Consider the following 26,592-nt stretch of genomic DNA (forward strand, 5'->3'; position numbering starts at 1 on the left):
ATCTGTTCCGAAGAGCGTGGGAAGTGGGTGTGGGGCACTGGTGGTGGTTATCAAGAGTTTGGACAGTCTACACTTGTCATTTTTGGTCTGGGTCCATATCTCTCCCACTGACTACTCTACCGTCCCTCTTCCTCTCCTCACCCTCTCCCATTCTGTTATTTGCTCCGTTTTCCTCTCTCCCCCAACTTTTCACTTTCTCTCCCATCTCTCCTGCTCTCTTTCCCCTTCTACCTCTCTCCCACCCCCTCTGTTTTTCCTCTCTCTCTTCCTGCAACAGCAAGTTTAAGGCACACACAAAATGCCAGGCCTGAGTGACCTTCTGCTGCAGACTGCTGGAATTTGCAATAACCAGGTCATCAGGTAGACAGAATTAGCCCCTTTCCCATGGCGTTGCATGCCTCCTCACTGCCACCCCCCTCCCCCACCAGCCCACTGCTCCTACTCGCACCCCCTCAACAGTGTTCCCTCCACGTCTCAGCACTCACTCTTCCCGCACGGCGCAGGGCTGCTCTTCACTGACCGCTCCCTCCTCACCCCAGCGAGGCATTCCCTCCTCACTGCCCCTCCTGTGGTGCCCCCCAACACAGTGGCTACTCCCCCCGGGCTCTGTCACTGTCCTACAGCCCCAACCCTCTCTGGGCCCAGATGAAGTTGGAAGCACTTCAACATAATCTGTTGAAATTTGACGAAATACATAATTGACTCAGATTTCAAATTGCTTGCTATTATTCTTTTGGAATTTCCAAATGACTAATTGTTCTGAAAATGATAAAAATTCACAGAGGAACAGGAAGATGTTGTCATCGAACATCCGATCAAATATCAAACACAGGAAAATGTCATCTGCTATTTTGAGACCGGACATCTTTATTTTCATTTTGTCTTTTGGGTTTGTGGCAAAGGCCAGCATTTATTGCCCATTCCTCCTTGACCCTTGTGGAGATGGGACAAGTCCCTTCTCCCTGACCTGCTACCGATCTTCTGGAATGTGGGGGTGGGGGGAGTGTGTGGAGGGCAAGCCACAGGCTCTGAGGGAGGAGGGCAAGTGGGGCACGATGCTCGGAGGGAGGGAGAGAGGGAGGGCAACTGGGGTGAGGAAGGAACGCCATGCTGAGGGAGGGTGAAAAGGTAATCTGCCCTGTGGGACGGAGATTAAGGAGGGAACGCCGCACTGCGGGAGGGGCAGTGAGGAGGAATTCCATTCCTATCTGGGACAGCGGAGGGAAACCCGCAGGTGATGGTGCTCCCTGTATGCCCAGCTCTTGTGGCTCCTGAGGGGAGAGGGGGGAGTTTGGGAGGGTCTCTCAGAGTAGTCTGGGCAAGGATTTTGTAGACCAGTGCACGCTGCAGCCACTGTGGTGGAGGGATGGAAAGCGCACCCCAGGTGGATGTGCTGCCAATCGAGGCGTCCGATTTGTCGTGGATAGTATCGATCTTCTCAAAAGTTGTTACTTACTCAGGCAAGTGAAAACAACTGTGTCACACTCCTGGCTAGTGCCTTGTTGATGGAAGAATGGCCTCGAGGTGCTAGGAGGTGAGTCACTCCCTACAGGAGATCAGTGAATTCAACACCATTGAACTCTGAGGACTTCACTTTTGTTGGATGAATCACAGCTGGCGAGAGGCGGTGTACAGGGGCGAGATAGGTCACCTGGCTGAGTGGAGTCACAACAACAAACTCTCACTCAACTTCAGCGAAACTAAAGATATGATTGTTGATTTCAGGAAGGGGAGGGAGGGTGAACATGCATCAGCCTTTACTGGGGAGAGTCACCAGCTTTGGCTCAGCACGCAGATACAATCGCAAACGCATGCCAACATCTTTACTTTCTGAGGAGATTAAAGAGGTTTGGCTTGTCTCTGAACTCGCTAACAAGCTTTTACTGCTGAAAGTAACCTGACTGATTGCACCATTGTCTGTTTTTGCTTCCAATGCTGCTAGTGTTTAGGACAGCAATGAAGGTCCTCCTTCTCTGGCGGTGGGGCAAGTCTTTTACAAAACAAGCAGGAAGTACCTGGAATGGGCTGCTAGGGATGGAAGGAGCTGGATTCCATACAGGCAGGAAATACTTAAATTTTGCATCATGCTCAGCAGAGACTCTGTGGGCCGAAGGGCCTGTTCCTGCACTGTATTGTTCTAGGTTCTGAAAAGATCCCCTCCATCTGGGCCATGTCATCGCCTCCAAACTACCACCAGGAAGAAGGTACAGAAGCCTGAAGTCTCACAACACCAGGTTCAGGGACAGCTACTTCCCTTCAGCTATTCAGTTCCTGAACAAGCCTTATTCTCTACCTCAGTACTGGAACACCATTACTGATTTGATTACTTTGCGAAAGACTTTTATTGTAGTTGTATTTCTGTAGAAAATATTAAATAGTACTTGATTTATATTTTCCTTGTGAATGTTGCTTACCTGATGCTCTGTGCCTGAAATGCTGCTGCAATTCAGTTCTCCAAAGCACCCGTGCATACCTGCACTTGCTTACGTGACAATAACCTTTGACTTTGACTGTGTCAATGATGGGTGAAGGACTAAGGAAATCATTGTTGACTTCAGGAAGGCGCAGATGAACCATGTCGCTCTGCGAATACATGGCTCCTCCATAGAGAGAGAGAATTCGGTACACAAAGTTCCTGGGAGTTCACGTCACAGGTGACCTCACCTGGACCTCAATATCACCTCTCGGAGTAAGGCGGCATAGCGGCGCCTCCACTTCCTGAGGAGATTGAGGAGCGTCTGACATGTCACAGAAGTAGGTAAGAAGGGACTGAACCAGGGTGGATAAAACCGAGTTATGAGTTTACTGGGGCAGGAACAAGCTGAAACAATGGGTCTACCTGGACAAGCAGGTTTGGGGATCTTGGGTAGGAGGTAGAAATGGGAGGTGCGGGGTGTGGGAACTATGAGGCTGGTGGCAGTGGATGGGAGATCCCCAGAGTTAATAAGGTTGGTGATGGTGTGGGAGACCATGGCCTGGTGCTCCTTAATGGGGTCCTTTATGAGGGGTCAGGAACAGGAAGTGTCAGGCAGTTGTCACTGGGATTGGTGTGGAGGGAGTGAAGAGCAGAATGTTCGGAAGGAGTGAGGTTGGAATTGGAGAGAAGATTGCTGAAATCTAGACAGTTAATGTCCCATCGGCAGTTGGCAATGAAAAGGTCCAGAGCAGAGTGGAGTGTCCAGGAAGAGGAGGACTGAAGATGGGAGAAGGGGTCATTGGTGTGGGGTGGGTTGTGGTCAGGATGAAAAACAGCTTGTTCCCCAAGACCATTAGGGTTCTGTACTCCCTGCTGTTCTGCATTCAAAATGGCACTGGTTAATCTGCTCCATACCTTACGATATTTAATTTCTACACTTCACTTTGTCATTTATGCGCGATTCATCTGTAGATTTTATCCTTACTTTCATAAGTTATGTGTACTGCTGTGCTCTATACCCTTGTTCACAGAAACATTGTCTCATCTCCATATACATTATATACATGTATATAGTTAAATGACAATAAACTTGACTTGATTCCCTTTGGGATGATGACTCTGCCTGGACTATACAGTATAGAACACAGTACAGGTCTTTCAGCCCTCGGAGTTGTGCCGACATTTTAACCCACTCTACAACCAATCTAACCCTTTCCTCCAACGTAACCCTCAATTTTTCTGTTTTGCATGTTCCAATCTAGCAGGTTAGATGGCCATGTGAGCAGCCAGTGCATATCACAATTCCTGGTTATCCGGCCACCAACGGCAGGCAGACAATCTCTGAAGATGTATTGATAATGGGTGGGGTCATCCATCCTGTAAAGACACTGTCCTGAAGGTGACAATGCCAAACCACTTCTGTAGAAAAGTTTGCCAAGAACAATCAAGGTCATGGAAAGACCACGATCGCCCATGTCATACGACACGGCACATAGTGATTATGATGTGGCTATCTAAAAGTTTCTGAAGTGCCCCTAATTGTATCTGCCTCTGCTACTACCCCGGCAGGGCATTCCACACACCTCTGACGTTCCCCTCTATACTTTCCTCTATTTTAAAATGATGCACCCTTGCATTAGCTATTTCATCCCTGGGGGAGAAATGGTTGGCTGTCCTCTCATAATCTTGTACACCTCTATCATTACCCCTCATCCTCCTTCAGTCAGCCCTAGCTCACTCAACCTATTTTCATAAGACATGCTCTCCAATCCAAGCATGTCCTCAGCATCCAGGCAGGTCTAAAGCTTCCACAAACTTTCTCGCATTGAGGCCACCAGATCTGAACACAATCTTCCAAGTGTGGTGTAAGCAATAGTCTAACTACCCTGTGTCATTGTCACTTGCCAGCCAGTGCCAGTGCATGTATCTGGGTCTCGCTATGAGCAGGCGTGGGCTGCCTCACTCTGAATGGAACTGAACATCGTACAAGCTTCAGCTAACATGCTCCACTTCTGACCTTTAAATAAAAGGAAGTGGATTGATGAAGGAGCTGAAGACAGAACCGGTAGTCATAAAGTTTTGCCTTGAGACAGATACTTGTCACAAAGTGTCCTTCCTCTGAATAACTTTGTGATTGACTGAATCTGCCCACAAAGACACAGTAAAAATGCTCCTCTGTGTTTTATTAATAATGCGTATGCTTTATCAGAATACAGAACAACAGCCATTTATCCATCATGTCTGACAAGAAGAAACCCGTGCAGGAGAGTTTAAAAGTGGAAAAGCCATTCCACTCTTGAGCTCAGAAGTCTGGGCCCAGTGGTATGAACAAGCGTCACAAACTGGGGTCTTCCTTGGTTGTAGGGAATGACCACGTACCTCGTCACACCCTTCACTCTCCACGTAGCGTTGCAGTACCATCTTCCTGGCTGTTGGATCTCACAGTAGATCTCATTCACCCAGTCCACTGGGGCTGAGTTCCCAGGCATGTCCCCTTTCTCACCGGGGTATGAGGCCTACTGGCTACCCTCACCAGGTTTGGCCCACCTGTCGAAGCGATGTACATGGGTGTGACCGCTGTCACATACAGACAGCTACTTAGAGCCACAGGTTAGAGCCGAGTGGGGAGCGAAGGTGAGCGAGCTGCCCCAGGATTGACACGACAGGCCCCCTCACCAGAGGTATTACCCCTCCCTGGACATCCCACACAGACGGTACTGCACAGGAAAAGCCCTATGCCCCACAATGTATGTGCTGAACGTGAACCCAATTTAAACAAATCCCATCGGTCTGAATGGGGTCCATATTTATCAACTCCCACAAAGCGCTGTAGGAACTCAGCAGGTCAGGGAGCATCTATAGAGTGGTTTTGGGCCGAGACCCTTCCTGAGGACTCATCATGTCCAACACAATGCAAGACTAGCTTTTCACTGCCAACTCGGCACATGTCAGTAAAAAAATCAATTACCCATTCCCATATATCCCGAATGCTCTGGCTTCTTCTCACTCCTGTTATCCCATGGGGTTTTTTAAACAGGACATTCAAAATTAGAACCGGAATTTTAATGACCGGACGTTGACTCACGAGGCCGGTGAAATCTCCCTCCAACATCAGAGAAAGTCATTAAGAATTGCAATAATCGACAGCTTGTTGTAGGGAAAGCGGGAAGATCCCGGTCAGACAGCGGGAAAGCACACGGGATTTTTCAGGAAAGGATGATCCCTCGAGACCGACGGGAGAAAATCGAGCGGGAGTGGGGGAGTTAAGGTATAATATGGAGAGGGAGAGGGAGAGGGAGAGGGAGAGGGAGAGGGAGAGGGAGAGGGAGAGGGAGAGGGAGAGGGAACGAACGAACGAACGAACCACTCCTGTTATGCAATGCTTTGTGAATCATGTTTAAAAACTGCAACCCTCTCACCGTAGGCTTGAAATAAGTTATCTGTAACTGTGAACACAGCAGTACATGGGATGGATATGATTCGGGTAAATACAAAACGTAAAAGTTTGAATGTTTCTATCAAGGGAAATTAAGAGAATTACTTTTATGAATACTGACACACCCTTGCAAATTTACCGTTCGTCAGGAGCAACAATTTAACTCACGCCAATATAAACTTCGATCGAAAATGGATTGACACAATATTTTAAACTATAGCCAACACAATAATACTATATAAGGTCATTGGAGCTCATTCCCGTGTAGTAACTTCGTTCACTCATAGTACCGACATGGTTCTGCCTGAAAGACCAGGCCAAGCAAAACCATTTCCACGCAAATTCCAAGGAAAAAGGCAGCGAACTTTCTCCAATGGTGTGCGCTAGCAGACCAACTGTAATTTACCTGCACATGCCCTGTGAGGCTATATAGTCCGTATAGTTTCTGACATCGGTATCTGAGCTTCCAAATGGGTTCTGTGGGCGCTTCACCGAGTTCTTCCGCGATATTTACTGTCCTTCTCTCCTGAAAACCCTTTTCTTTCTTTTTCCTTCTCTCTCTCTATCTATCTGGAAAAAGGCTGCCCCTTCCCATTTTTTTTCCTCTGGCAGCATCCTAATAGCCAAAATGTTCTATTGGCGAATTCAACAAGCCTAAATGAAATAGTCTTTTGTATAATATATATAGCTTTGCATTTTGAGGAGAACCCAAAAATTCCCAACAGCATAACTGTATTAATAAATCAAGCATGGTCTTAAACCAGGGTATTATACAAGTAAAAGAGTCATACAGTCACACAACACGAACACAGGCCCTTGCAGCCCAATTCGCTCATGGCACCTGCCAGTCTGGTCCCATTTGTCCACACTTAGACCAAATCCATCTAAACCTTTCCTGCCCGAGTGTCTTTTAAACGTTGTTAAAGTGCCCACCTCAGCCACTTCCTCTGGCAGATCGGTCCACACACTCACCACTCTGCGGGCGAGAAACGAAACGTTGACCCTCAGCTGCCTTTCCAAATTAAAGTTTTAAATCTGGTGGGCTGCCCCCGGCACATCCTTGGCTGTATTGGCCGTTAATGCAAATGACACATTTCACTGTACGTTACAATATACATCTGATAAGCAAATTAATCTGAATCCCCCCTCACATTAAACCTGTGCCATCGAGCTCATGAGTGCATTCACCCTTTCTTTGCCCCTCAGGATTTGTTACCCCTCTATAAGATTGCCACTCCTACACTCCAAGGAATAAATTCCTAGCCTGCCTGACCTCTCCCTATAACTCAGGCCCTTGAGGCTTTGCAACATTCTCGTAAATCTCCGCTGCACTCTTTCCACCTTAATAATGTCTTCCCTAGAACAGAGGAAAACTGTACACAATATTCATTGTTAGAATCAGATTTGATCTCACTGGCATGTGTCAGGAAATGTGTTGCTATGCAGCAGCAGTACATTGCAAACATAGTAACAATAACTGTGAATTACAGTAAATATATATTAAAAGTTTATTTCAATAAGTAGTGAGGTGGTGTTTATGGGTTCAATGTCCATTCAGAAATCGGATGGCAGAGGGGAAGAAGCTGTTCCTGAATCACTGAGTGTGTGTCTTCAAGCTGCTGCACCTCCTCCCTGATGGTAACGATGAGAAGAGGGCATGTCCTGGGTGATGGGGGTTCTTAATGATGGATGCCGCCTTTTTGAGGCATCGCTCCTTGAAGATGTTCTGAACACTACATAGGATAGTGCCCATGATGGAACTGACTTGAGTCCAAATGTGGTCTTATTAACATCTTGTACAACCACAACCTATCAACCCAACTCCTGTACTTATTAATCTGACTGAAGGAGGCCAGCAGGCCAAGAACCTTCTGTAGCACCCTGCCTGCCTCTGACTCTACATTCAGGAAACCATGTGAAGAGATAAATATAAAGATTAGCTTTGTAAAGGTAAATATTGGCTTTATTTCTCACATGTACGGGACATCAAAACATACAGTGAAATGCACCTTTTGCACCTGACTGCATCACAGCAAGGTATGGAACACCAATCCCCTTGAACAGAAAATCCTAAAACAGTAATGGATACAGCCCAGTCCATCCTGGGCAAAGCCCTCCTCACCATTGAGCACGTCTACATGGAGCATTGTCACAGAAAGCAGCATCCATCGTCAGTGACCCCCACCACCCAGAACGTGCTCTCTTCTCACTGCTGCCATCAGGAAGAAAGTAAACACAAAGTACACTGCAGATGCTGTGTTTAGTCAAATCAACACGTACAAAAGCTGGATGAACTCAGCGGGTCGGGCAGCATCAGTTGAAATGCGCAGTCAACGTTTCGGGCCGAGACCCTTCGTCAGGAAGAAAGTAAAACAGCCTCAGGACTCACACCATTTGATTCCAGTTAGTACCCCTCAACCATCAGGCTCTGAACCAAAGGGGATAACATCACTTGCCCCATCACTGAAATGTTCCCACAACCTATGGACTCACTTTCAGGGACTCTTCATCTCATGATCTCCATATGTATTGGTTATTTATTTATTGATTGATTAATTAATTACAGCTCAGAACAGGCCCTCCAGTGCTTCGAGCTGCACCACCCAACAAAATCCAAAGGTTTAACCCTAGTTTAACCTTAGCACTGGATAATTTTCAAAGACCAATTCACCTACCGAACAGTACGTCTTTGGAATGTGGGAGGAATCCGGAGCACCCACAGAAAACCCACGTGGTCATGGGGAGAACGTGAAAATACAACGTATATTCATTGCTTATATATTCATTTAGTTTTGTGTTTGCACAGTTTTTAGAATATTTGAACTCTAGAAAGTTTTTTTGAAGAGACAGGCCATTCAGCACAACAAAGCTTGCTAAATTCCTATTCACATGGTGTTGAAATAACTATCATTTAGATTTGAAAGTCCCTAAGGTACTACTCTCCACTACACAACCTGGTAGTTTGTTCCAAGTGTCCACAACTTGCTGTGTAAAGAAATGCTTCCTGATGTTAGTCTGAAATCTCCCTTTAACCAGTCTCCACCTATAACCCCGTGTCCTTGATGATGGATTAATTGTGAAGTAGCAGCTGGCATCCACCGTACTTATACCCTTAATGATTTTGAACACCTCTATCATGTCTCCTCATTCTACATCTACTTAGGTTAAAAAGATGTAATTCTTTCCCAATCTTTCTTCATAGCTCATACCCTGCAGACCTGGGATGTGCTAGACTCTCTCCAGTGCCTTCACCTCTCTCACACAATATGAAGACCAAAATTGTACACAGTATTCAAGGTGTGGCCTCATAAGCACATTATGCAGCTTAAGGAGAATGTCTCTAGACTTGAACTCCACTGATTGCATTATATAGCCCAATATTCTATTAGCCTTCCTAATCGCTTCTCTGCATGGTCTAGGTGGTGATAGCGATGAGTCTTCCTGAATGCTGAAATCCTTCTCATGCACTTGCTAACTCAATACCCCCACTGCATATTTATATCTAATATTTCTACCTCCTATATGTAATACATTACATTTATATATATTAAATTTCATTTGCTATTTATCTGCCAACATCTGAATTTTATTTAGAGCAAACTGTATTGATTCAGCTGCCTGAATGTTATCAGCTCGTCCCCCTAATTTTGTGCCATTGGCAAACTTTACTAGTTTATTTGTTATGTGCTTATCCAAATCATTTATATAAATTATAAACAGCAGCAGCCCCAAAACTGATCCCGACAGAACCCACTTTTAATATCTTCTCACCATAACTCACTGTTTGCTGTTCTTGCTCTCTGGATGAGCACCCAAGTTGGGTGGTCTTTCATTGATTCTGTTATGATTATTAATCTATAGATTTATTGAGTGTGCCCGCAAGAAAATGAATTGAACTCTGAGCTGTAAGTGTGGCACTAACCACTAACACCTGTGGTTCTGTAGTCAATTGCCCCACTACCCTCCATTTAGCTCTACCCCTCTGCACTTACATTCCCTCTTCCCACCCCCCTTCCACAGTGACCACACAAGACTTCCTATACCACACACCCCTCTAGCTGCCTACTTCTCCACATCCCTGTTACTCCTGTCCCTTCCTCCTGCCCCAACTGTTACTTTTCCTGTTTCCCTCTTGCTCAATTGCCCCTCCTCTCACTGCAGTTACCTCTCCAGTGGTAACATCTCTTTTGTTACCCCTGCTTGTCAGACCTGTTGTACCTCCTGTATCATCTGTGTTTCCCCCTACTATTGCCTCACCTGTTTCCCTTTGTGTTGCCCCTCTGATTCCTCCTCTTTTGTCTCTCCCAATTGCCCTCTAGTTACCCTCCTATTGCCTCACTCCCCTTAATGACACTCTTGTTGCCTTTTTATTGTTCTCCTGTTGTCCCTGACTGTGGCCATTGACTCCTCCTTCTGTCCCTCTCGCCACTCTAGTTGCCCCTCTTTTTCGCCTCATTCTGCTCCTGCCCACTTTCCGACCAGATTACCTCTGCCCCAGCCGTGAGCTCCCATTGGCCAATCGAAGTTCCTCCTCTTCTGGGGAAACCCCGAACGGGGATACAGCCCAGTCTCCGTCCGGCTGCGCCGGGTGGTCAGTGGTTGCTGCTCCGCGCTGCCGAGCCCGCCTCGAAGGATATGGCACCTCAGAGGGACAACTTCTACCTGTCCGCCTTCCTCCTGGGATCGCTGTTATCGTGGTCGGGTGAGAGACAGAGTTTAAAGTTAACTTGTTCCTGTCAACCAGACGCCGGAGGGTGTCCGAGTCGAAAGCAGAATATTTACGGGAAGGGGGAGGGTTGTAGGGGGTTACAGAGACAGGGAGGGGTGTAGGGGCTGGAAGGGGTCACAGAGACAGGGAGGGGTGTAGGGGATGGGGGGGGGGTCACAGAGACAGGGAGGGGAGTAGGGGCTGGAGGGGTTACAGAGACAGGGAGGGGTGTAGGGGCTGGAAGGGGTCACAGAGACAGGGAGGGGTGTAAATACCGGAGGGGGTTACAGAGACAGGGAGGGGTGTAGGGGATGGAGGGGGTTACAGAGACAGGGAGGGGTGTAGGGGATGGAGGGGTTACAGAGACAGGGAGGGGTGTAGGGGATGGAGGGGGTGACAGAGACAGGGAGGGGTGTAGGGGATGGAGGGGGTTACAGAGACAGGGAGGGGTGTAGGGGATGGAGGGGTTACAGAGACAGGGAGGGGTGTAGGGGATGGAGGGGGTTACAGAGACAGGGAGGGGTGTAGGGGATGGAGGGGTTACAGAGACAGGGAGGGGTGTAAATACTGGAGGGGGTTACAGAGACAGGGAGGGGTGTAGGGGATGGAGGGGGTGACAGAGACAGGGAGGGGTGTAGGGGATGGAGGGGGTTACAGAGACAGGGAGGGGTGTAGGGGATGGAGGGGGTTACAGAGACAGGGAGGGGTGTAGGGGATGGAGGGGTTACAGAGACAGGGAGGAGTGTAGGGGAAGGTGGGGGTTACAGTTAAAATCAGAGTATGCCAGTTCAGTGCAGGAACTCACAAGGGTTGGTGCCCACTCGGAAACTCTGGGTTAGATGAGACTGTGACAAAAGGGGACCCCTGTCCAGGAGGGGATCTCCAGATTCCTGCCTCAGTCACCAGACCAGATCTATGTATCCACAGCCATGGCTTTTAAATCGGAGGTTGATGAAACATGCTGCAACAAATTCCTTGCCGTGAGGTGGAAGAACAGTGATTATGGACAATTTTTACCAAATTACAGGACCGTGAGACACTGCAATAACCGTCAGTCAGCCTTTCTGTGAGTATGTCTTGCCTGTTTCTCATTAGTGTGGGTTGTATCAAATCCCTCGCCACGCATCTGTATGAATCCTTGGTCTGGTTAACCAGTGCCCTTGAACCTGTATCGTCCCAGCCCGAGAGCATGTGTACAGCAGCCTTTCTCAACCTGTAATGCCCTGGAGGAACCTTTGAAATAACTTTCCGGTCTTGGGGAGCCCCTGGGTTCATTATTATTATTATTAGAATTAATAATAATATTATACCTAGAGCACACGGTACATTCACTTGATCAATAAGTTTTAGGTATATTAATCCAAAAAATATTGTCAATGCTCTTTTGAATTAATTAATAATTAATGGCTCCGTCTGTCTAACGGACAATGGATGGGCCCGGTTGGGTGTGGAACAGCGTCGGCTGTGGTTGAATAAGCTGGTTCTTGAGCGGCAGTCCTTGGCACAGCTGCTTCACACGAAGGCTGATGGCTGTGGCTGGATAGTCACTCAGCTTTCCTTCTCTCTCTTCTGTCCGACCACAGTCGAGTTCGTTTTTCCTCTGCATTGGTAATGCCTGGACGTACAGCCTGTCGCCAGGTGCAACTGTCTCTTATCAGCAGACTTCAGGTCACGTTTACAAACGTCCCTGTAACGAAGCAGTGAGCTCCTTATGGGCCGGGATCCTGTGGCAAGGTCTCCGTACAGGATGTCCTTGGGGATGCGGCCACCCTGCATGCGACGGACATGGCCAAGCCAGCGCAGTCATCACTGTGTGAGAAGGACATACGTGCTTGGCATGCTGGCCTGGTCCAGGATGTCCTTGTTTGGCACGCGGTCTTTCTGGGAATTGCCCAGGATCCCACACAAGCACCGTAGGTAGAAGCTGTTGAGGCGGTGCTCTTGGCGGGTGTAGGTTGTCCAATTCGTCCGCGAAGGCCCCAACATCAGTATCGGCGACCACACCCTGAAAGAGGTAGATGAATTCACCTGCCTAGGATCGACAGTCTCCAGCAACCTGTCTCTCGATCCAGAGCTCAGCATGCTAATAGGGAAAACCGCCGCTGCTATGGCTGAGCTGTCTTTTGAATAGAGAATGAACTTTTAGCCAACATTTCTTGGAGAAAAACAGGTAGTTAAGCTTAGCTTACCTTTCTTTCTTTCCCTTTCATAAACATTAAAAACTCACAAAGCAAACATAATAAATTTCTGCTGAATATCTGGCTTAAGCCAAAATGGGATTTAATTTTTCTAAAGGTAGGCTTGGTAGATTTACTTTAAATAAAGGTTGTAAATTTATTTTAATTAAACTTATTTACAATATGGAAGTTTATTGAGTAGTAAAGTTACTAAAAACCATAAGCCAAAGCAATATGAATAAAAATATAACCTAAGACACAAATTTATACAAGAGTTTGAAAAAATATTTTCTTACTAAGTGACACAGTCAGGCTCAAATATAGGCCTAGCATGTGAAATCTGTGCTTGTTTTTTGCTGCACAAGTTCACAGATTTCCCATTCCATTGAAATGAAACATTTTCTATCCTTGCTCTTAAACAAGAAAAAGTTTGCTCACGTGTAAGAAATTGAAAACTGCAGTAAAATGTTCATTGCTTTTCAATGAATGGTAGGATACTCTTCTGTCACTGAAATCCAGAACTTGTCCAGGGCAAGTCAGTAAATCTTATCTTGAGTGCACGATCACAGTTCTTTTTCTTCATTCAAAGGCTGAGCGGAAGATTTAGAGAATGTTCCCTCACCCAGTCTCGTGGTGAAAGGAAGGGAGAGTATTGTTCAATTTTGTTCTTCCAGGGGGATTTCAATAAGACTCGAGACTTTCTGATATCCTTCCTCAATCTCAAGCCCAAGCAGCAGTAGAAACATTTCAAGATTTCCTTTCGCAATATGACTTTTCCAAAGACTGAGTTTCCGTTTACATCCAAGAATCTTGTCTCTAGAGGTCAAGACATCTTTTGTAGGGCCTTGAAGAGACTTGTTCAACTGGTTCATATGATGAAAAATATCTGCTAAGTTGGCTGGTCTCTGCAGCCATTCGTCATCTTCAAAGCACTCAGCAAAAATTTTCTTGAAAGTACTTCTGCAATTCACCTTTCAGCTCAAACACCCTGTTGAGAACTCTTCCTCTGCTTAGCCACTGGATTTCTGCATGTATCAGGAGACTGGTGTGCCTTTGTCAGGGTATTCACAGTTTTTTAAACATTCTTGAGTGAACTGATCTTTGTTTAATAAAGTTAACCATTTTTGTAGTAACTTTTTTCAATCCATCTCTAAGAGTTTTTGAGATCAACACCTCTCTGTGAAGAAAGTGTGTTGTGACAATGTCAGGATTTTCATTTTTACAAGAGAGACGAAACCTCTCATGGAGTCAATCATTGATGGGACGCCATCAGTACAGATGCCAACACAGTCCCTCCAAGACAGAACTTTTGTTTCCAGATATGAAGACAAAACATTAAATATATCTTGGCCTTTGCTTGTTTTGGACAGCTCTTCACATTAGAAAAAAAGTATCCTTGAATTTCACCATCATTTACACATCTTACAAATGCCACAAGATGACCTTTATTGGTGAACTCTGATTCATCAATCTGGACAGAGAAGCTGTTTTTCAGATTATCACACAAAAACTCTTCAGCATCATGTGACATGTCATCAATACGTCAGCTTATCATAATGTTTGAGAATGAAACCTTTTCAATTTCTCATACTGCATCTTGTCCTAGCATTTTATCCGCTATAAATTTACATGCTGGCACCATTAGGTTCTCACGAATTGTGTGACTTCTCCTTTTCTGGGTAATAAGTTCTACTTTTTTTTATTGACTGTGACTTTATTTCCAGAAGCTGTTTGTTTTGAGACTCTAATAACCGTTAAAGTAATCAGCACTTTTGCATGTCATATGGCTGTGATTTGTATTTAAGTGTCTTTTCAATTCTGCTGGAGCCATTGCTGCAGACTAGGCACAATGGAACAGGACAACTTGGCTCACCAGTCGATGCAAAATGCCTTGATAAGTAACTTTCATTGTAAAGACGGACTTTTTTGTGTCTGTTGTTGCAGTAGTGCAGTGGAATGACTCAGAATTCTGTAATTGTTCATCATTAACCTTATCGGAATTGTCTATGGGCCTAGAATCCTCCCCTTCATATCTCACATGTCCTATTCAAAAATAACCATATTGGACTGTCAGACATGTCTGCAAAACACAAGGGTTAATAAAATTCCCCATGTATTTTGCACAGGAACATCACAGCCCAAATTAGGCGAGTCCATTCAATGCTTGGAAAATGCACTTCACATTCCTCTTCAGCCTACCGTCCTCCCCTACGTACAATACAGCCCTCACTAATTATCAGCCTACCGTCCTCCACTACGTGAAATACAGCCCTCACTAATTATCAGCCTACCGTCCTCCCCTACGTACAATACAGCCCTCACTAATTATCAGCCTACCGTCCTCCACTACGTACAATACAGCCCTTACCAATTATCAGCCTACCGTCCTCCCCTACGTACAATACAGCCCTCACTAATTATCAGCCTACCGTCCTCACACTACGTACAATACAGCCCTCACTAATTATCAGCCTACCGTTCTCCCCTACGTGAAATACAGCCCTCACTAATTATCAGCCTACCGTCCTCCCCTACGTGAAATACAGCCCTCACCAATTATCAGCCTACCGTCCTCCCCTACGTGAAATACAGCCCTCACCAATTATCAGCCTACCGTCCTCCCTTACGTACAATACAGCCCTCACTAATTATCAGCCTACCGTCCTCCCCTACGTGAAATACAGCCCTCACTAATTATCAGCCTACCGTCCTCCCCTACGTACGATACAGCCCTCACCAATTATCAGCCTACCGTCCTCCCCTACGTACAATACAGCCCTCACTAATTATCAGCCTACCATCCTCCCCTACGTGAAATACAGCCCTCACTAATTATCAGCCTACCATCCTCCCTTACGTACAATACAGCCCTCACCAATTATCAGCCTACCGTCCTCCCCTACGTGAAATACAGCCCTCACTAATTATCAGCCTACCGTCCTCCCCTACGTACAATACAGCCCTCACTAATTATCAGCCTACCGTCCTCCCCTACGTGAAATACAGCCCTCACCAATTATCAGCCTACCGTCCTCCCCTACGTGAAATACAGCCCTCACCAATTATCAGCCTACCGTCCTCCCCTACGTACAATACAGCCCTCACTAATTATCAGCCTACCGTCCTCCCCTACGTGAAATACAGCCCTCACCAATTATCAGCCTACCGTCCTCCCCTACGTGAAATACAGCCCTCACTAATTATCAGCCTACCGTCCTCCCCTACGTACAATACAGCCCTCACCAGTTATCAGCCTACCGTCTTGCCTTCTGAACTCGATCAAATAAACAGGGTCCAACTGCACACTGTCATACTGGGCTGAGGTTGCTACGGGGCACACTGTCCACCACTGTGAGCACTACCATCATGCAAAGTTTAAAAAAAACATTGTTTACTTTCTTTAATCACAACCTCTCAGTGAATACCCTGGTTGAGAAACCCTGGTGTAGAGGGAGCTTCACGCTGTGAATAACTCTGAGGGTGTGTGATGGGTCAGTGTGAAAGAGATTCCCAACTATTTTTATGTAATGGATCCCTACCATTAATTAAGGGGTCCATGGACCACAGGTTGCAATCTCCTGGTGTGGAGTGAGCTTCACTCTGTGTCTGACCCTGGGACTGTGTGATGGGACAGTGTGGAGTGAGCTTCACTCTGTGTCTGACCCCGGGAGTGTGTGATGGGACAGTGTAGAGGGAGCTTCACTCTGTGCCTGACCCCGGGACTGTATGATGGGACAGTGTAGAGGGAGCTTCACTCTGTGTCTGACCCTGGGACTGTGTGATGGGACAGTGTGGAGTGAGCTTCACTCTGTGTCTGACCCTGGGACTGTGTGATGGGACAGTGTAGAGGGAGCTTCACTCTGTGTCTGACCCTGGGACTGTGTGATGGGACAGTGTGGAGTGAGCTTCACTCTGTGTCTGACCCCGGGACTGTGTGATGGGACAGTGTGGAGTGAGCTTCACTCTGTGACTGACCCCGGGACTGTATGATGGGACAATGTAGAGGGAGCTACACACAGCCCTGCCCTCTGTTTAAAAGAAGACCGTATTCCATTGGGGTGGCTGGCAGTGCCCACCTGACCACTCCAGTGGGTCAATAGACCCTTTGCCCTGGTTGCGGATGGGAAAACTGAGCAAGGGCTGTACCATTTTGACCCCTGTCCCCAGTGCTAAACTTCACCTGTTCTGTCCACAGCGTCGTCCATAAGAAACTAGGAAACATCTGCCTGAACCTTGATCGTCTCTGGGTGAAGGACCTTAAGGATTATATCGATAAAGGTAATCATAGCATTACAGCGCAGACAGAAGCCTTTCGGCCCATCGAGGACATTCCAGCCGCTGGTAGAGCTCCACCTTTACCACTGCCCTGTGAATAGTTCCTGAATGTGACCATTGTTTTCCTTCCTTCTTGAGCAGGGGTTCCCAACCTGGGGTCCGTAGACCCCTCAGTTAATGGTAATACTCCAAAGCGTAAAAAGGGGAGTGAAATGGTTATCAGATTGTTGCTGGAGTTTGGTAGCATGCGTGGGCTGAATGGCCTAAATCTGCTCCTATGTCTTTTGGCCTTATTGAAACCTACCAAATATTGAAAGGCCTAGATAGAGTGGACATGGAGATAATGTTTCCAATACCGGGGGAGTTTAGGGCCAGATGGTACAGCCTCGAATGGAAGGACATCCATTTAGAATGGAGATGAAGAGCAGTTTCCTTAGCCAGAGGAATGTGGAAGCCAAGTCATTGGGTATATTTAGAGTCGACAGAGTCTTTTTGTGCACTCTGAGTCCCAGTGCAGATAACTGAATCAGCCCACTAGTTACTGGATGGGAATCGGGAATGGTTCGTGTATCTTTTCTGTGCCGTGCTCCACCGCACCAGTCAGTGACGGGGAGCCACATTCCCTCCATGTATGAGATGTGTGGGATGGCCAAAGATGCTAATGTGCACGCTGAGGTAGGGAGTGTCGCTCTGCGGGAGGGGCGGTGAGGAGGGAGTGTCGCTCTGCGGGAGGGGTGGTGAGAAAAGCACTGGACTGTGGGCGAGGTAGTGTCAGGCTGACCCAATTTGTCTCCTGCAGCTCAGAAAAGTGCCAGTCTTCCGACAGCAGAGAAACAACTCGGCAACAAGCACACAACCACGGAGGCACATCCGAGATCCCTGCACTCCACAGCTGACTGGGATTCCAGTCGCCCTACCGAGACAACACTGGGTAAGGCCTGGTGCTGTGTGGAGGCTGCGGTTACGTTCTGGTTCGATGCCCACCACTGTGCCCAGGGAGTTTCTATGTTCTCACTGTTATCGCGTGTTTGTTCGGAATGCTCTAGTTTCCTGCCACGTTTCAAAGGCCTGCTTGTTAGGGTGGCGGGATGGCGATACGTCTCTACCAAATGAGGTGTGAGGCACTCCTTTCCCTCCTCTGACCTGCGGGTGAACCTTGGGCAAGGTGTAGCACCCGCTTAGCTCACCCTCCTGGATCAGGGTCACATGAATCCATGGGAGCAGGTGGTGGATGGTCGTATGAGCAGCCGGTGTAGATCACAAGTCCTGGTTATGCGACCACTGACGCCAGGCAGACAATCTCTGAAGAGTGTTGATAATGGTTGGGATCACCCGTCTTTATAGACACTGCCCAGAGGTCAATGGCAAACCACTTCTCTTTTAAAAAAAAAAATTGCTAAGAGCAATCATTATCATGGGATCATGTAGAAAGATTCTCTGTTGCTGGTAACAATTTTGTTTTACCAGTCAGGGTTGTTAGCGCTGAGCTGAACCCCCGAACCTGGAGGACTGGCCTTTATCTGGCCTCTACCCTTTAACCCCACAAGAGCCAAAGCATAAGGCCCTTACTCCAGCCACCTTATTCCTTGGAACATAAAAGACTGAGATGAGATTTGGTATACAAAATTATGAGGGGTATAGATAGAGTAAATGCAAGCAGGCTTTTTCCACTGAGGTCAGTGGGACTAGAAATAGAGGTCAAGAGTTAAGGGTGTAAGGTGAAATGTTTAAGGAGAACATGAGGAGAAATTTCACTCGGGGGGTAGTGAGAGTGTGGAACGAGCTGCCAGTGGAAGTGGTGCATGCAAGCTCGATTTCAATATTTAAGAGAAGTTTGAATAGGTACATGGAAGGCTGGAGTCCTGGTACAGGTCCATGGGAGTAGGCAGTTTAATGGTTTCAGCATGGAGTGGATGGGCCAAAGGGACTTCTCTGACCAAACAATTAATTTTGGAAGTAATGTCTTTTTTTAAAAAAAAGACAAACTGCAAATGAAAATGATACTGAGAACACGAGTGGTAGGAAGTCCTTGAAAGTGAGTTTGTAGGTTGTTGAGTAGTGGCCAGACTGCAGGTTTGACCTTCTACAGTGAATCACTTCATCCTTTTCCAGTTTCAACTCCATCTGCCAATTCCCAGCCCGTCCTGTCCATATCCCAGTGCAAACGATGGCGACATTGTCATCACCCTTCGTGTCTTCAGCACTCTGAACAATGATGAGGAATTGTTTTAAACTAGTGAATCAGTGAAATTCGTTGCCATGGGGTGGGGGGGGGAGTGGGCTATGGGCGTCAAATGCATTTAAAGCAGAGATTGATATGTCCCTGATTGGTAAGGGGGTTAATGGGAGATGGTAGAACAGACTCGATGGACCAAATGGCCTAATTCTCAATCTCTGTTTTATGAACCCCCTGTACAGGCAGTACAGAAACTCCGACATGGACCCTGCTGGATCGTCAGCCAGTGACTGCGACCTCTGACCAAACCCCAGCCGTGAAACTGCCAACACCAGTGGTGGAGACGTCTGAGGGGATCTCCCCAGTATTCCCTGGATCCACCCAATCTTTGGGAAAGACAGGACAGAACTCCGGATCCGAGATTCCGCACTACAGTAGCTCCGTGCCGCTCACATCTCCCTCCCTCGCCTCCGGTCAGTATTCCATTCTGGAGACTTCTTATCCTCCCTCGTCGCCCATCTCCCCCCCCCACGGTGCTTGCTCCTCAGCGCCTCACGCAATCACTTGGCATGGCTTTTCAATTCAGAGATTTGAGTTAGGGAGGTGTGGGTGGTAGAGAGGGGGAGAAAGAGAAAAAGAAGAGAAAGTGTGGGGGGGAGTTAGAGAGAGAAAATGGGGGGAGAGAGAGAGTAGAGTGACCGAGTTGGGGAAGAGTGGGGAGAGAGAGGGAAGAGAGAGAAAGTGACAGAATAAGAAGGAGGTGGGGTGGAGCGTAACGTTAATGTACTGCTTAGCACAACACTTTAACGTACCTGTGACCTGGGTTGAATTCCCGCTGCAGCATACAAGGAGATTGTATGTTCTTCCTGTGATCGCATGGGTTTCCTCCGGGTGCTCCGGTTTCCTCCCACGATCCAAGGACGTACTGGTTGGTCACTGTGTATTCTCCAGTGATTAAACTCGGATTAAATTGGGGTCTGCTGTGCAGCACAGCTTTAAGTGCAAAATAGGCCCTTCCAGCCCTCTATCTCAATAAATAAATAGAGTGTTTCTCTGTGTCTCTCACTCCATTCCTGCCTTTTTCTTTCTATTTCTTTCTCTAATTTTGCCCCATTCTCCTTATTTCTGTCTATCCTGATCTCTTCCTCCTGCCTCTCTTGCTTCATTCCTTCTTCCCTTTCTCACACTTTCTGTCACCGTCACTGGCCCAAATCCCGGAGTCCCCTCCCTGGCAGCGGTGCAGGAGAACCCTCACTGGAAATACAGCAGTGGCTCAGCCTCCCTTCCCAAGGGGAGAGGGGGAGGTTAGGGGTGGGCCTGCCAGAGGAATCCTAATCCCTGAGATTATAAACCAAACACTAGGTAGAGGGAGCAGAGACAAACACGAGGAACTAAACTAAATCATTGATAGTGGCATCTGCAGCGGGCTTCAAGGTAAGTTTGTCCCGAGTTCAAATCCAGCTGGCTCCTTGCACGCTTTCCATCCGTGCTGGGTTGAGCGTAGAGCTAGCAACTTGGCCTCGTTTAAAAAAAGATAAAAACGCCAAAGAAATGGCAGGTATTATCCTTGCATGCCAACCATTTTAATTCGGATTCCCATTCCCATTCCAACATCTCGGTCCACAGCCTCCTCTACTGCTACAATGAGGTCTCCCTCGGGCTGGAGGAGCACCTCGTATTCTGTCTGGGTAGCCTCCAGCCAAAAGGCACGAACGTCGATTTCGTTAACTTCTGCTCAATTTCCCCACTCCCTCTTCCATTCCCCACTCCAGTTCACCTCTTGCCTCTTCTCTTCTCCTCACCTGCATATCACCTCCCTCCTGCTTCCCTTTCTGCCATGGTCCACTCTCCTCTCCTGTCAGATTCCTTCCGCTCCAGCCCTTTACCTTTTCCACCTCTTCTTCCCCCTCTCCTTCCAGTCCTGATGAAGGATCTGAGCCCACAACATCAACTGCTTATTGATTTCTGTAGGTGCTGAGTTCCTCCAGCGTTTTGTGCCGGTTGCTCTGGACATCTAGCCTCTGCAGAATCTCTTGTGTTTATGATTTACCCCTGTGCCTACCTTCCATTCACAGGATGCGACCATTCTGAGGAGGGATGTTTGGAGAAAAGGGCATTTTCTACTGTGATTTCACCAGAGATTCCTGAGAGACACATGGGACAACTGAACCAAAAGATGGTTATCATGATCCTCATCTCCATCATCATCGTCCTCTCTCTCTTGGCCTTTGCCATCTATAAAGGCTGTAAGAAGTCTACATCCAAAGGTGAGGGGCAACTTTTTATTCAAAGTACATTTATTATTATCAAAGAATGTATTAATTATATAAGCTTGAGACTTCTTTACTTACAGGCAGTCACAAAGCAAGAAACCCGAAAGAACAGAATTATAGATAAATAAAATAAAGACCAACACACGATATGGGGGGGAGAAAACAAATCATGTAAACTTCAGAAGCAAACAACAACATTTCAACCCAAAATATGTCCTTAGCTCCAAACCCTGGAGTAGGCCCAAAGCCTGGGTATCACAGACATCCCACCTCTCCCGGGAATTCCAGGAGTCTCCCACATATTGATAGCGGCTTCCTGACGCCCACAAATTATATACAACATCATGGAAATTGATTTTTTTTTGAGTGAGAGAGAGAGAACCAATTGGTCTCTCTTTGTGCTAAATAAACCTATCAGTTTTCTCTGTGTGCGGGCTTTAGTCGACCTCTCTCTGCCTTTCATTGTCCATCAGTTCAGTTTAGTGCCCTGCAGCACGTTTGCAGAGTGTTCCAAAACAAGAGAATGTAAAACCTACTTCACCCCAGACTATGCTAAAGTGTACCCCTGCCTAACAGGGGTCAAAAATGATGAGTGTTGCCATTTGCATCAGCATTGAGACTGCTCAATAAGGGTGTGTGTGTGTGTGTGTGTGTGTGTGTGTGTGTGTGTGTGTGTGTGTGTGTGTGTGTGTGTGTGTGTGTGTGTGTGTGTGTGTGTGTGTGTGTGTGTGTGTGTGTGTGTGTGTGTGTGTGTGTGGTTTCAATCTGTGATCAAATAAATTGTGTTCTTTCAGAATCAAATGTCCTGGAGACACACCCTTTGAAGTCGACCGGGGTGGGGGGAAATATGGGTTGCAGGGGTCGGGGGGTGGTGGTGCTACCTCCCTGAAATGAGTTTTTGCAGGGTGGGATGTCTGGTATATCAGTTCATCCTGTTATCGGGCACAGAGTATGGCAGCAGTCCCATGGCCTCGGTACCATGGAGAGAGGAGTGAACCCTGCGGGAGAGCGAGTGAAATCTGCTCTCACCTCCAATCCCAATACCCTGTCCATCTAAATCAGGGGTGGCCAACCTTTTACAATCCATGCGCCAATTTTTTTGTGCATGACTTCAGATGCACCATTCAATTCTTATAAAAATATGTTAATATAGACATATTTAGCATTTTACATGATATTGTGGCGACCCACTTTCTGCGCAGGTGAACCGACTCACAAATAGCCCGTGCGCGGGGAGAGGCTTTGGTAATGCACCTCTGATGTCATTTCCGCCCGGAGAGGGCGGGAGCTAGGGATTAAAAGCCAGTGCCGCGAAGTTTGAATAAACTAGTCTTGAAACGACTTACCGACTGCGTGTCGTTGTTTCTAGCTCTGTATGTAGTACATTGCTACAATATATTGATTTAATATAAAACAAGATAAACATTACTTACCTTATTGAGACTTTTAACAAATATATTTTGTCTTCTTTTGATTTCTCCCTTTTTCTTAATCACATATTCTTTCCGTAACTCAGACCCACGCACTAGCTTCAGTTTTCCTTCTATTTCAGTCTGATGTTGTGTTTTGTAGTGTCTATTAAGATCATGTCTTCTATTATGTGAGAAAGTCGTTTCACAAACATTGCACAACAGTTTTCCTGTTATAAATAAGAACTCATTTTCCCACTGTTCATTGAATTCACACTTACTATCACTTTCTGATCTTTTGCTCATTTTCTTTTGCACTGTGATGGGTAACTGAATGTAAAAACAAGGCTTAATTTTCAAAAGAGTACAAAACTACAAATGTTCACAAAGGACGAACAAAGCACAAGTCTGTTGCGAACGAGTGTCAATTGTAAACTGACTGGCAAAAACCTGCGACGCACCGCTGGTGCAGACGCCTGGCGCCAGGATCATACAAGCACCAAACGTGTATCGAACAGTTATGGATCGACTGCAGAACAAAAGTCTTTCTTTCCTAGTTTGACTCATTGAACATTTTTTAAAATTGAAAAGAGATTAATATGAAAGAAGAAAACATTCACCAAAAGATGTGCACGAAATAATAAAATTGCTAAGTTTTAGATTTATTCTCAGTAAAACCCATTTCTAGCTCTAAGCTACTTGAATTCCTGTTTTAGATTTTTTTTCTACAAATTGGTTTTTGGTTAATATTTCTGCATGAGTAGGCTTACTTTTTTATTATCATCACTGTGCTGCAATGCGCCACTTCTAATTATCCAGTGCGCTACTTTTGCCGCATGCACCACAGGTTGGCCATCTCTGGTCTAAATTGTCCAAACAGCACATCATTCCTCGCTCGAGGACCCGGGCACTGCTGCAGCAAAAGGCTCTGGGCCAAGAACATACCACCCAGAGACTCATTCCGGGCGCAGATTTCACTGCTCAGCCCAAAGCCGCTCTCAATTTCTCCCAATCAGCTCAGCACCCAGAGCAATCCAGCCTTGCACCGGGCCAATTGCATGGGTAACGAGACTCCTCAGCCTCAACTTCTTCACTCTATATGCATCAAAGTTGCGAACAGTTCTCTCTCTACCCAAAGCCGAAGGTGGAGGCCAGTCTGCCCATTCCCACTGACCTGACCCATTTGGCCCCATTGCTGCCTGATGACGAGTACCCTTCAGCTAGGTCTTGTAATGTACAGAAACACCCTCCAACCACTTAAGAGTAGATCAGATTTTGGACACGTTTCTTATTTTCTTTGCAAAGGAAGTTCTATCTGCAGGCAAATGTCATGAAAATAGCTTCAATTTTGTGTCTCAAACGAAACACTCATACTTTTTACAGAATTGGGGGGCTCCTTTCCATAACATTCCTCCATCATCTTGTTTTGACATTCATTCTTTAAAAGCTGTATCCTGTTTACCTCTGTTGTCAAAACATCCCCTTCCATAAAGCGCACATTCTTCCTGTCATAAGACTGTTCTATTGAGAAATAACACAATTAAAACAAGTTCAAAGTAAATGTATTATCAAAATCCATATGTCACCACATACCACAAAACCATAAGATATAGGAACAGAATTAAGCAATTTGGCCCATTGAGTCTGCTCTGCCATTTCATCATGGCTGATCCATCATCCCCCTTTGCCTCAATATTCTATCAACCTCTGCCTTAAATATGCCCAATAACTTGGTCTCCAAAACTTCCTGTGGCTACAAATTCCACAGATACCCCACTCTCTGGCTAAAGATTCCTCCTGAGCTCGATTCTAAATGGATGTCCCTCTATTCTGAGGCTGTGTTCATGGGTATTGTACTTCCTCACTGTAAGAGGCATCCTCTCCACATTCGCTCCATCGCTTTCAATTAGATCAAATTGAGATTCATTTTCTTGCGGGCATACTCAATGAATCCATAATAGAGTAATAGCCATAACAGAACTAATGCAAGATCGCACCAACTTGGGCGTTTAACCAGTGTGCAAAAGACAACAAACTGTGCAAATACTAAATAATAAATAAATAAGAACAGTGGCTGTAATGTCTAAAAACGCACCATGGTTCCTCACTACTCTGAGAGCCCTTCCCCGAGGGGGTGGGGGGAATATCACCACACACAGGGGACCCCCACCCTCCAGATCCCATACTGTCCCTACCATATAATATCTCACCAATCCTCCGCCTCACTGGGTCCAAATTCGAGACCACCCTCCCCAGCCTTTACCAGGAGGACGGCAGTGGGTCGAGCAGGCCACCCACTCCACACCTTCTCACGGGACAGTTGGGGACGTGTGACAAATGCTGGTATTCTCAGAATAGATATTGATAATCAGTGGGAGAGTGGGCGCCATACTAAAACTATTCCCATTCCCTCTCCACAGGCTTCAACTACTATCCCACGCAGACGAGCAGCGATGAGATGGGGGTACCAAGGTTGTCTCAGCCGGCGTGAGACTTGGCACAAAGTGTACGCCGTCTCAGTCCTTGTTCGCTGCTGCCCGCCTTCATCCCCGTCCCTGTGACCTGCGCCAGCCCTCCCTACTCAGCAGAGTGGCCTCCCTCGGTCCTGCGTCTTCTACATGGCGCAGCCCTGTCTTGATACTACCACTGTAACGAGTTGCGTTCCCTCCTCACTAACCCTCCAGCAGTGAGGCACACTCCCCTCACCGCCCCCTTCCGCAGTGCGGTCCTCCCACCCATAGTGAGGACCACCCTTCCCTCACCGCCTGTACCCCAATTCAGCATTACTTCCTCATCTTCCCTCCCATGGCATAGCGCTCCCTCCTCTCTGGCCTTCCCAAGGCATGGAGCTCCCTCATTGTCCCTCTCGAGGCACAGCACTCCCTCCTCACTGCCTTACCCACAGTGAGCTGCTGCCTTCTTGAAGTCCTTTCCTCAGCACAATACTCTCTCCCACAGTGTGTCGCTCCCTGCATATGACACCTCCCACAGCACGATGCTCCCTCCTCATTGAACCCCCCACAGTGCAGAGCTCCCTCAACACCCCTCCTGTTATGCATGCTGCCTCCTCACCGCCTGACCCCCAGCGCTTCCTCACGGCCTCACCAATCTACTGTTGTGCAATCAAGCTCCGATCCCTGGAGAGGAACTCAGATCCTCGACCTCCATCCTTCAGGGCAGTCAGCCATCACTTTGGGCCCTGCCAAGTTTTTGATTGCTTGAAACAAAATAAAAGGAAGTTTTGAAATTACTCAGCAGATTGAGCAGAACCTTTCCCTTTCTGTGTAGAGAGAGAGAGAATAAAACAGTCAACATTTCTGATAAGGGACCTTTCCTTGTGAGGAAAAGGGAGAGGGGAAGAGAGAGGGGAAAGACGAAGAGAAAGACACCAAGGGAGAGGAAGGGCAAAAAAAAGGCTGGGAGAGGGAGAGACAAACAAAGAGAGGAAAGGTAAACGAGAAAGGCAGGGAGGAGAGAAGTGACTCCAACAAAATGCACAAAATGCTGGAGGAACTCATTTATGAAGAGGAATAAACAGTCCATAAATAAGCCGATTTGGGTAGGAAATCGGGTAGAACAGAGGGAATTTCTTAGTAATGGCACGTAACGGCTTGTTACATGTGAACGTGTGTATAGTTTGATACTGACAGAGTGGGATCGGATTGAACACAGGGAGGGGTAAATAAATGAGGACAGTTGTCTACAATTTTACGATTCAACAT

General features: G+C 46.9%; 1 protein-coding gene across 1 annotated transcript; it reads left to right on the top strand.

Annotated features, from left to right (window-relative positions):
* The first annotated feature begins 1,745 nt into the window (after nucleotides 1-1,745).
* LOC140729815 (uncharacterized) lies at nucleotides 1,746-26,120 on the top strand. The gene is made up of 8 exons (XM_073050027.1): nucleotides 1,746-1,847; nucleotides 10,335-10,554; nucleotides 11,488-11,626; nucleotides 16,933-17,015; nucleotides 17,812-17,943; nucleotides 19,431-19,661; nucleotides 21,264-21,455; nucleotides 25,291-26,120. Exons 1-8 carry the CDS (start codon nucleotides 1,746-1,748, stop codon nucleotides 25,359-25,361), a joined length of 1,170 nt encoding a protein of 389 aa, XP_072906128.1. The 3' UTR covers nucleotides 25,362-26,120.
* Nucleotides 26,121-26,592: the final 472 nt, after the last annotated feature.

This window comes from Hemitrygon akajei, chromosome 6 (genome assembly GCF_048418815.1).
Source record: "Hemitrygon akajei chromosome 6, sHemAka1.3, whole genome shotgun sequence".
In the NCBI taxonomy this organism is placed as follows: domain Eukaryota; kingdom Metazoa; phylum Chordata; class Chondrichthyes; order Myliobatiformes; family Dasyatidae; genus Hemitrygon; species Hemitrygon akajei.

Bases quoted from the DNA above. Each gene is read 5' to 3' on its own strand.
- LOC140729815 (XM_073050027.1), top strand. From the start codon at position 1,746: ATGCATCAGCCTTTACTGGGGAGAGTCACCAGCTTTGGCTCAGCACGC. The intron at 1,848-10,334 runs GTTTGGCTTGTC...CTTTCCGACCAG, and splicing joins TTTCTGAGGAGATTAAAGAG to ATTACCTCTGCCCCAGCCGT. The intron at 21,456-25,290 runs GTGAGGGGCAAC...CCCTCTCCACAG, and splicing joins TAAGAAGTCTACATCCAAAG to GCTTCAACTACTATCCCACG.